The sequence below is a fragment of the Haematobia irritans genome, chromosome 5 (assembly GCF_050003625.1).
Source record: "Haematobia irritans isolate KBUSLIRL chromosome 5, ASM5000362v1, whole genome shotgun sequence".
NCBI lineage: Eukaryota > Metazoa > Arthropoda > Insecta > Diptera > Muscidae > Haematobia > Haematobia irritans.
The window spans coordinates 146,327,231-146,337,434 of NC_134401.1; the positions used below are offsets into that span (position 1 = coordinate 146,327,231).

Here is a 10,204-nt window from a genome sequence, read left to right on the forward strand (position 1 = left end):
GACGGACGGACGGACATGCTCAGATCGACTCAGAATTTCACCACGACCCAGAATATATATACTTTATGGGGTCTTAGTTAATATACCTCCCATCCTATGGTGGAGGGTATAAAAATTATGTATCTTTACTCATTCTTTATTCTTCTCTTTTATAATTTATTATTGCTAGTTTTTATTCTAATTTTTATTTTGTTATTTTTGGTCAAACTTTTATATATTTAAAGTTACTTTTGAAGTTTTTTTTTTTTTTTATAACCATTTTGTATTGGCCTAAAGGCTTGACTATTTTTACAATAAATATAAATAGAAAATAAAATGTTCTATATAAATAAAATTTTAATAAAATTTTCTATAGAAATTAAATTAACAAAATTGTCTATAGAAATAAAATTAACACAATTTTCTATAACAATAACTGTTTTTTTCTATTAAAAAAAATTGAAAAAAAATTTCTATAGAAATGACATTTTGATAAAATTATTTATACCAATAAAAATTTACTATATATAAATAAAATTGTAACAGAATTTTTTATAAAAATAAAATTTTGAGAAAATTTTCTATAAAAATAAAATTTTGAAAAAATTTTCTATAGAAATAAAATGTTGATAAAATTTTCGATATAAGTAAAATTTTAACTAATTTTTTTCTTAAATTAAATTTTCTATAGAAATAAAATTTTGACAAATTTTTCGATAGAATAAAAATTTTGACCAAATTTTCTATAGAAATACAATTTTAACAAAATTTTCTATAAAATAAAATTTTAACAAAATTTTCAATAGAAATAAAATTTTGATTAAATATTTAATAGAAATAAAATGTTGACAAAATTTTATATAGAACTAAATTTTTAACAAAATTTTCTATAAAATAAAATTGAGACAAAATTTTCTTTAGAAATAAAATTTTAACAAAATTTTCTATAGAAATAAAATTTTAACAAAATTTTCTATAAAAATAAAATTGTGACAAAATTTTCTTTAAAAATAAAATTTTGACAAAGTTTTTTTATAGAAATAAACTTTTGACAAAATTTTCTTTAGAAATTAAATTTTGACAAAAATTTTTATAGAAATAAAATTTTGACAAAATTTTCTATAGAAATAAAATTTTAACAAAATTTTCTATAGAAACAAAAAATTAACAAAATTTTCCATAGAAATAAAATTGTGACAAAATTTTTTTTTAGAAATAAAATTTTAACAAAATTTTCTATAGAAATAAAATTTTAACAAAATTTTCTATAGAAATAAAATTTTGATAAAATATTTAGTAGAAATAAAATATTGACAAAATTTTATATAGAACTAAATTTTTAACAAAATTTTCTATAAAATAAAATTGAGACAAAATTTTCTTTAGAAATAAAATTTTAACAAAATTTTCTATAGAAATAAAATTTTAAAAAAATTTTTTATAGAAATAAAATTTTAACAAAATTTTCTATAGAAATAAAATTTTACAAAATTTTTTATAGAATAAAGTTTTAACAAAAGTTTCGATAGAAATACATTTTTTGATAAAAATAAAAAGACATTTGTATAGAAACAAAATTTTAATTAAATTAAATTTACTTTAAGGAATAATTGTCTTTTTACAAATGCTTATGACTTTAACGGAGAGACACAAATTTCAAAGATTTGTGACCTAAATTTAAAGAATAAGATTTTTAAAGCAAAGATTGTGATTTTTTTTCAATTAAAATGTCATTATTTTAAAGAAATTTTAGGACAAGCAACTTGTCCTAAAATTTAAGTTACATTTTATTTTTTTTTTTGTCAAACTTTTTTTCATACTAGGTTTATAGTTTTTTCAGTGTAGGTTTGAATAAGAAAAATTGTGCTCGACCAAAACTGAGGCCTCTTATTTATATAGCTCTATCATTATTCTAAGGCTACCCCAATAAATAAATATAAATAATTATTAAATAGAATATTTGATAAGCATTTTATTCAAACCAAACCAAACCAATGACATTTTACTTGTTTAGCTTATCATAATAGATAATTTTTTCCAACATATAACCATTAAAACGACTTGCCAGAGTCAATGTGTAGGCTCCCATATTGGGAAAGATTAGAAAATCTTCACATTGTAAATCGGGTAGTTGTATGTCTGCAATAATCTATTTGGGCGAAATGTAGCGAGTTTTTAATTTTGAATGGAAAATTTGAAAGTATACCTTATCGCGGGGATCACATGTGGGACCCCATAAAATAGATGGATATTTATTAAGTGACTTTTCTTTATCCTAAAATGAGATCGAGAATATGATAAATAATTAAAATTAAAATGTTGCCAAACAAAAAAAAAATATTGGAAATACTTACCATAAAATAATCAATTACAATGGGAATAGGTTCCTGGGAAACATTCATAAAAGAATTATAGACTCCTGCATTTAGATAATAATGTCGTATGGTTTCATTTCCTATCTGCGTTTCCTTTTTGCCATGAATTTTACAAATGAGAGTGAATGCTGCTGTTACAAAAAATCTTCCTGGTTCAGCTATAACCTGGACCTTCATGTCTGCGAAATTTCGAAGCAAAGATACATTGACTATATCACAGATCTGACAACAACAAAAAAAGAGAAATATATACAGTGTTAGTTCCGACACTCAAAAAAAAAGTTTACTCAGATCCAAACATTGTAACTTTCCCTTAACTATTTTATTGATTCCCAGTCGAAAGTTGGGATTTCTTTAAAATAAGGAAAATAGTTTGGGGACCTATGTATATAACTTTAAATCTTGGCTCTATCAAATTAAAATTAGGATACAGATCTCAGTCATTGAATTTTCATTTCACTTTAACCAAGCTCTTGATGTATAAATAAAAGTCAGTCAAAATTTTTTCATATTATAACAGATATTTCAAAGTAAAAAATATTTTCTTAATTATATTTGAAGCTTTTTTATCTTTCATCCTAAGATTCACTATTTCAGTTAATTTAAAAATTATTTCTTTAAATCAAAAATGATTTTCTTTACTTTAATAAAAATTAGCCTCAAATAAGTATTCGCCAATCAATATTTCAGTCAATTTATTATTTCTTTAAATCGAATATGATTTTTTCCCTTTAAGAAAAATTAGCCTTACTTCAAAGGCATACGACTTTAACGAATGAACGCAAATTTCAAAGATATGTGTCCCAAATTTAAAGAATGCAAGTTTTAATGCAATGTTTATTAACTTTCACATAATTAAAATTTCTTTCTCGTGACCTAAAAATTAGTTGCATAATCTTTCATATTAGCACAATATTTTTTTCAGTGTATATATATTTTGTATACCAACTTTTTTGAATGTGATATCATCAGAGCCTGGAAAACCACCTCCTATATCCAGCAAATGCATATCAAATCCCAACTCCAAACCATATTTAAAAATGCTCTTGGCCATAGTTATGGCACGATCGTAAACAAGAAATTCATTGCATCCGGAACCTACATGGAAACTGACACCAATAACCTAAAACAAGAACAAACAAAACGAGATAATATTATTACTATTTTGTCAAAAAATTTTTTCTATAGAAAATTGTGTCAGATTTTATTTCAAAGAAAATTTTATCAAATTTTTTATTGCTATAGAAAATTTTACCAAAATTTTATTTTTATAGAAAAGTTTGTTAACATTTAATTTCTATAGGAAATTTTGTCAAAATTTTATTTCAATAGAAAATTTTGTCAAAATTTTATTTCTATAGGAAATTTTGTCAAAATTTTATTTCTATAGAAAATTTTGTCAATTTTATTGCTATAGAAAATTTTGTCAACATTTTATTTCTGTAGAAAATTTTGTCAAAATTTTATTTCTATAAACAATTTGGGCAATTTTTATTTCTATAGAGAATTTGTCAAAATTTTATTTCTATAGAAAAGTTATCAAATTTTTTATTTCTATAGAAAATTTTGTTAAAATTTTATTTCTATAGAAAATATTATCAAGATTTTATTTCTATCGAAAATTTCGTCAAAATTTTATTTCTATAGAAAATTTTGTCAAAATTTTATTTCTATAGAAAATGTTATCAAATTTTTTATTGCTATAGAAAATTTTGTCATATTTTTTATTGATATAGAAAAGTTTGTCAAATTTGTTTAATGCTGTATAAAATGTTGCCAAAATTTTTATTGCTATATAAAAATTTGTCAACATTTTATTTCTATATAAAATTTTGTCAAAATTTTATTTCTATAGAACATGTTTTCAAAATTTTATTTCAATAGAAAATTTTGTCAAAATTTTATTTCAATAGAAAATTTTGTCAATATTTTCTTTCATAGAAAATTTTGTCAAAATTTTATTCCTATAGAAAATTTTGTCAAAATTTTATTTCTATAGAAGTTCTGTCAAATTTTTTATTGCTATATAAAATGTTGTCAATATTTCATTTCCATAGAAAATTGTGTTAAACATTTTATTTCTATAGAAAATATCAAAATTTTTTTAATGCTGTATAAAATGTTTCCAACTTTTTTATTGCTATATGAACATTTTATTTCTGTATAAAATTTTGCCAAAATGTTATTTCTATAGAGAATTTTGTCAAAAAATTTTTTCTATAGAAAATTTTTTCAAAATTTTATTTCAATAGAAAATTTTGTCAATATTTTATTTCTATAAATAATTTTATCAAATTTTTTATTGCTATAGAAAAATTTGATAAAAATTTTATTTCTATAGAAAATATTATCAAAATTTTATTTCTATAGAAAATTTTGTCTAAATTTTATTTCTATAGAAAATTTTGTCATAATTTTATTTCTGTAGAAAATTTTGTCAAAATTTTATTTCTATAGACAATTTTGTCAAAATTTTATTTCTATAAACAATTCAAAATTTAGTTCTATAGAAAATGTTTTATTGGTATAGAAAAATTTGGAAAATTTTTTTAATGCTATATAAAATTTAGCCAAATTTTTTATTAGTATATACAATTTTTGTCAAAATTTGTTATTACTATATAGAATTTTGTCAAAATTTTATTTCTATAGAGAATTTTGTCAAAATTTTATTTCTATATAAAATTTTGTCAAAATTTTATTTCTATAGAGAAATTTGTCAAAATTTTATTTCTATAGACAATTTTGTCAACATTTTTATTTTTTTTTTATTATTTATTTAAGTTTATTTCAGAACATAATATCAAATTTCGTAGTGCCCCAGCGCCTTATAGACATTTTAGGGGCGAGTTGGCAATGTGTATTACAACAAAAAATATATATTATACAATTTATAGTTTTTCAGATATTACAGTTCATTTACTATCCAGTTGTTAAATTACATTAGAAGCATTTCAATATTTTGAAGAAGATATTGTCTTAATTGTGTTTTAAACGAGGATATTGTACATATTGTCTTCAGATGAAAAGGCATCTGATTATATTCTATAGCACCAATGTGTCCAATTCTTTGTTTCGTTAATTCTAGTCTACATCTCTTTACTAATAAGTTAGAGCTATTTCTAGTATTAAAAGCTGTCTGGTTAATGTGAAATTCTATAGGACAATGTCTAATATTACGGATAGACTTAAACATATATACAAGCAATTGCATTTTGTAGATACCATTAATTGGCAAAATAGTCTTTGCAATGTTCTGATATAAGGATATTGTTGAGTACATACGCGGAAGTTCGTATACAATACAAGGGCCTTATTTTGCATTCTTTGTAAGGATTTTTCTGTAGGCGTAGACAATAGGCAGGTAGTTCAAGTGGCTATGTATTAAACTATTATATAACAGTAAATTTGTTCCATCACTAAATTTGTACCTAAATTTGTACAACAGACCAATTGCCGGAGCAATTTTCCCCTTAATACTCTGTATGTGTAAATCCCATGCCAAATTGCTCTGTAGATTTTCTATAGAAAATTTTCTCAAAATTTTTATTGCTATAGAAAATTTTACCAAATTTTTTATTGCTATAGAAAATGTTGTCATATTTTTTATTGCTATAGAAAAGTTTGTTAAATTTTTTAATGCTGTATAAAATTTTGCCAAATTTTTTATTGCTATATAAAAATTTGTCAAAATTCTATTTCAATCGAAAATTTTGTCAAAATTTTATTTCAATAGAAAATTTTGTCAATATTTTATTTCAATAGAAAATTTTGCAAAATATTATTCCTATACAAAATTTTGTCAAAATTTTATTTCTATAGAAATTCTGCCAAATTTTTTATTGCTATAGAAAATGTTGTCATATTTTTTATTGCTATAGAAAATTTTGTCAAAATTTTGAATGCTGTACAAAATTTTGCCAAATTTTTTTATTCCTTTATAAAATTTTTATTGCTATACAAAATTTTGTCAAAATTTGTTATTGGTATATAGAATTTGTTATTGCTATAGAAAATTTTCTCAAAATTTTATTTCAGTAGAAAATTTTGTCAAAATTTTATTTCAGTAGTAAAAATTTATTTACATAAAAAATTTCATCAACATTTTATTTCTATGGAAATATTTAAAAAAAAAATTATTTCTGTATAAAATTTTGTCAAAATTTTATTTCTATTGAAAATTTAGTCAAAATTTTATTTCAATAGAAAACTTTGTCAACATTTTATTTCAATAGAAAATTTTGTCAGAAATTTATTTATATTGAAAATTTTGTCAAAATTTTATTTCTGTAGAAAATTTAGACAAAATTTTATAAGTTTGTACGAATTTATTTCGGCGCAAGCCGGCTATCAATGTAAAACCTTTTTTCGGAAAGTTCAAGTGTGGTTCATTGTTGGGTTTAATGAACTGCCTGAATTTATTCTGATAATTGGTTGATAGTTTTGCTGCAAGTAGAGGATGCTGATGAGGAATGTGGTAATTCCGGAGCGTGCGTCCATCCAACCATCTTGCAGTTTATAGGGCTTTGCCCAAATAAATTTGACAAACATTCTATTCCTCTGTTGGTTAAGCTACTCTTGTAGTTTAGTCAACGCAATGGTTTTAAAGATGAGATCAAAATAACAAATATGATTGAAGTACAAACTAACAATAAAAAAAAACAAAAACGAATTGTGTTGAAATTTTATTTAGATAGGAATTTTCGTCAAAATTTTATTTCTACAGAAAATTTTGTAAAATTTTTTATTGCCATAGAAAATGTTGTCAAAAATGTATTTCTATAGAAAACTTTATCTTATAGAAAATTTTCTCAAAATTGTTATTGCTATAGAAAATTTTGTCAATATTTTATTTTAATAGAAAATTTTTTCAAAATTTTATTTCAATAGAAAATTTTTTCAAAATTTTATTTCAATAGAAAATTGTGTCAAAATTTAATTTCTATAGAAAATTTTGTAAAAATTGTATTTCTATAGAAATTCTGTCAAATTTTTTTATTGCTATAGAAAATTTTGTATAATTTTTTATTGCTATATAGAATTTTTCAAAATTTTATTTCTATAGAGAATTTTGTCAAAATTTTATTTCTATAGAGAATTTTGACAAAATTTTATTTCTATAGAAAATTTTCTCAAAATTTGATTTCTATAAAAATTTTGTCAAATTTTTTCATTGCTATAGAAAATTTCGTCAAAATTTTACTTCTATAGAAAATTTTTTTACAATTTTATTTCTGTAGAAAATTGTGTCAAAATTTTATTTCTATAGAAAATTTTGTCAAAATTTTATTTCTATAGACAATTTTGTCAAAATTTTATTTCTATAGAAAATTTTATTTCCATAGAACATTTTGTCAACATTTTATTTCTATAGACAATTTTGTCAAAATTTTATTTCTATTCACAATTTTGTCAAAATTTATTTCTATAGAAAATTTTGTCAACATTTTATTTCTTTAGAAAATTTTGTCAAAATTTTATTTCTATAGAAAATTTTTTAAAAATTTTTATTTCTGTAGAAAATTTTGTAAAAATTGTATTTCTATAGAGAATTTTGTCAATTTTTTTATTTCTGTAGAAAATTTTATCAAAATTTTTTTTCTATAGAGAATTTTGTCAAATTGTTTCATTGCTATAGAAAATTTCGTCCAAATATTATTTCTATAGAAAATTTTGTCAAAATTTTATTTCTATAGAGAATTTTGTCAAAATTTTATTTCTGTAGAAAATTTTTCAATTTTTTACATTGATATAGAAAATTTTGTCAATTTTTTCATTGCTATAGATAATTTTGTCAAATTTTTTCATTGCTATAGAAAATTTCGTCAAAATTTTACTTCTATAGAAAATTTTGTTACAGTTTTATTTCTGTAGAAAATTGTATCAAAATTTTATTTCTATAGAAAATTTTGTCAAAATTTTATTTCTATAGACAATTTTGTCAAAATTTTATTTCTATAGAAAATTTTATTTCCATAGAACATTTTGTCAAAATTTTATTTCTATAGAAAATTTTATTTCCATAGAACATTTTGTCAAAATTTTATTTCTATAGACAATTTTGTCAAAATTTTATTTCTATAGACAATTTTGTCAAAATTTATTTCTATAGAAAATTTTGTCAACATTTTATTTCTTTAGAAAATTATGTCAAAATTTTATTTCTATAGAAAATTTTGTCAAAATTTTCTGTAGAAAATTTTGTAAAAATTGTATTTCTATAGAGAATTTTGTCAAATTTTTTATGTCTGTAGAAAATTTTATCAAAATTTTTTTTTCTATAGAGAATTTTGTCAAATTGTTTCATTGCTATAGAAAATTTCGTCCAAATATTTTTTCTATAGAAAATTTTGTCAAAATTTTATTTCTATAGAGAATTTTGTCAAAATTTTATTTCCTCAAGAAAGTTTTTCAATTTTTTACATTGATATAGAAAATCTTGTCAATTTTTTCATTGCTATAGAAAATTTTGTCAACATTTTATTTCTATAGAAAATTTTTCAATTTTTTACATTGATATAGAAAATTTTGTCAATTTTTTCATTGCTATAGATAATTTTGTCAATTTTTTTCATTGCTATAGAAAATTTTGTCAAAATTTTATTTCTATAGAGATTTTGTCAAAATTTTATTTCTATAAAAAATGTTGTCAACATTTTATTTCTGAAAAAAATATTTGTCAAAATTTTATTTTTATCGAAAATTTTCTCAAAATTTTATTTCTTTAGAAAATGTTGTCATTTTTTTTTTGCTATAGAAAATTTTGCGAAATTTTTATTTCTATAGACAATTTTGTCAAAATTTTATTTCTATAGACAATTTTTTTCCTTACATAAATTTACAAAATTTTGATGATCTGAAAATTACATGGATTTCTCATAACCTACCTTTAAATTTAACTTCTTTGCTAAAGCCATTAGGGCGGGAGCTTCTTTTTCTGCATCACAGCCAAATTTCTTACCCAAAATGTGAACAGCATCTTTGGCATCACAACGAAAGCGTATCACCAAACTACCATGTAGAAAGTAATTCATTTTAATTTTAAATATATATCATTACCAAAACTTACTTGGATTCCGGGTAGTGTTTGTGTAATTTATAAATTTCACATTCTGTATCCACGGTACTGGTCATAACGCCATTCTCTTTGGCATATTTGATATGAGGTACTAGCTTACAACTTTGGGCGAATAATATCCGATCTGGTTGTATTTGTAAATCAAAAAGTTGTTGTATTTCTCTTTTCGAAGCACAATCGAAATTTGTACCCAATTGGGCTAAGGTTTTAAGAACTCTTCGATTATCATTGCATTTCACAGCTGTAGTGATGAAGAAATCGTTTAGGAGAATTTCAAATGTCTGGCATTGTTATATTCACCATAAAAAGGTTTCACTTGAGGCAAGCATTTATTCCACAATTCATATTTCTCCTTTAATTTATTTAGATCACAGACATATAGAAGATGATCGGTTTGTTGCAAAATTTGTGCAGCAATTACTTTTCGCAAATCTACTTTCCTTCTGTAAAAGTTCGTTTTTTCAAATTCTAACATTGTTTTAAGAAAAATCGATTTTTTTAACGGGAATGAATATGAATTCAAGTTAAAATTCAAAACTCTTTGGGAATGTTGTCTTTTGTCACTTTACAACTATTGTAATAATGACCGGTGAGTTGTATTTATATGAAAAATCGTTGATGCATTTGATCACAGTAATGGGATTAGTTCTCCTATTCACCACGTTTCATTAGAATTGCCTCTGTTTGGAAATTAGTTCCAATTAATCACGTGCTGTTTATTATACACCAAGAGGAAAAGCATTTTAAAAATGAATATGAGAGCTTATTTTAA

At 21.8% G+C, this 10,204-nt stretch overlaps 1 protein-coding gene across 1 annotated transcript; it reads right to left on the reverse strand.

Annotated features, from left to right (window-relative positions):
* Positions 1-1,931: 1,931 nt before the first annotated feature.
* On the reverse strand, positions 1,932-9,982 carry LOC142241133 (ornithine decarboxylase 1-like). Its single transcript, XM_075312878.1, has 7 exons — positions 9,733-9,982; positions 9,424-9,673; positions 9,242-9,365; positions 3,304-3,477; positions 2,334-2,576; positions 2,186-2,254; positions 1,932-2,128 (listed from the first exon to the last, which is right to left on the reverse strand). Exons 1-7 carry the CDS (start codon positions 9,905-9,907, stop codon positions 1,982-1,984), a joined length of 1,182 nt encoding a protein of 393 aa, XP_075168993.1. The 5' UTR covers positions 9,908-9,982; the 3' UTR covers positions 1,932-1,981.
* Positions 9,983-10,204: the final 222 nt, after the last annotated feature.

What these genes read in the sequence shown, in the direction of transcription:
- LOC142241133 (XM_075312878.1), bottom strand. Translation starts at nt 9,907, where the DNA reads ATGTTAGAATTTGAAAAAACGAACTTTTACAGAAGGAAAGTAGATTTG. An exon ending in AAACACTACCCGGAATCCAA is followed by an intron (nt 9,366 to 9,423) that starts GTAAGTTTTGGT and finishes TCTACATGGTAG; the next exon opens with TTTGGTGATACGCTTTCGTT. An exon ending in TTGTAATTGATTATTTTATG is followed by an intron (nt 2,255 to 2,333) that starts GTAAGTATTTCC and finishes ATCTCATTTTAG; the next exon opens with GATAAAGAAAAGTCACTTAA.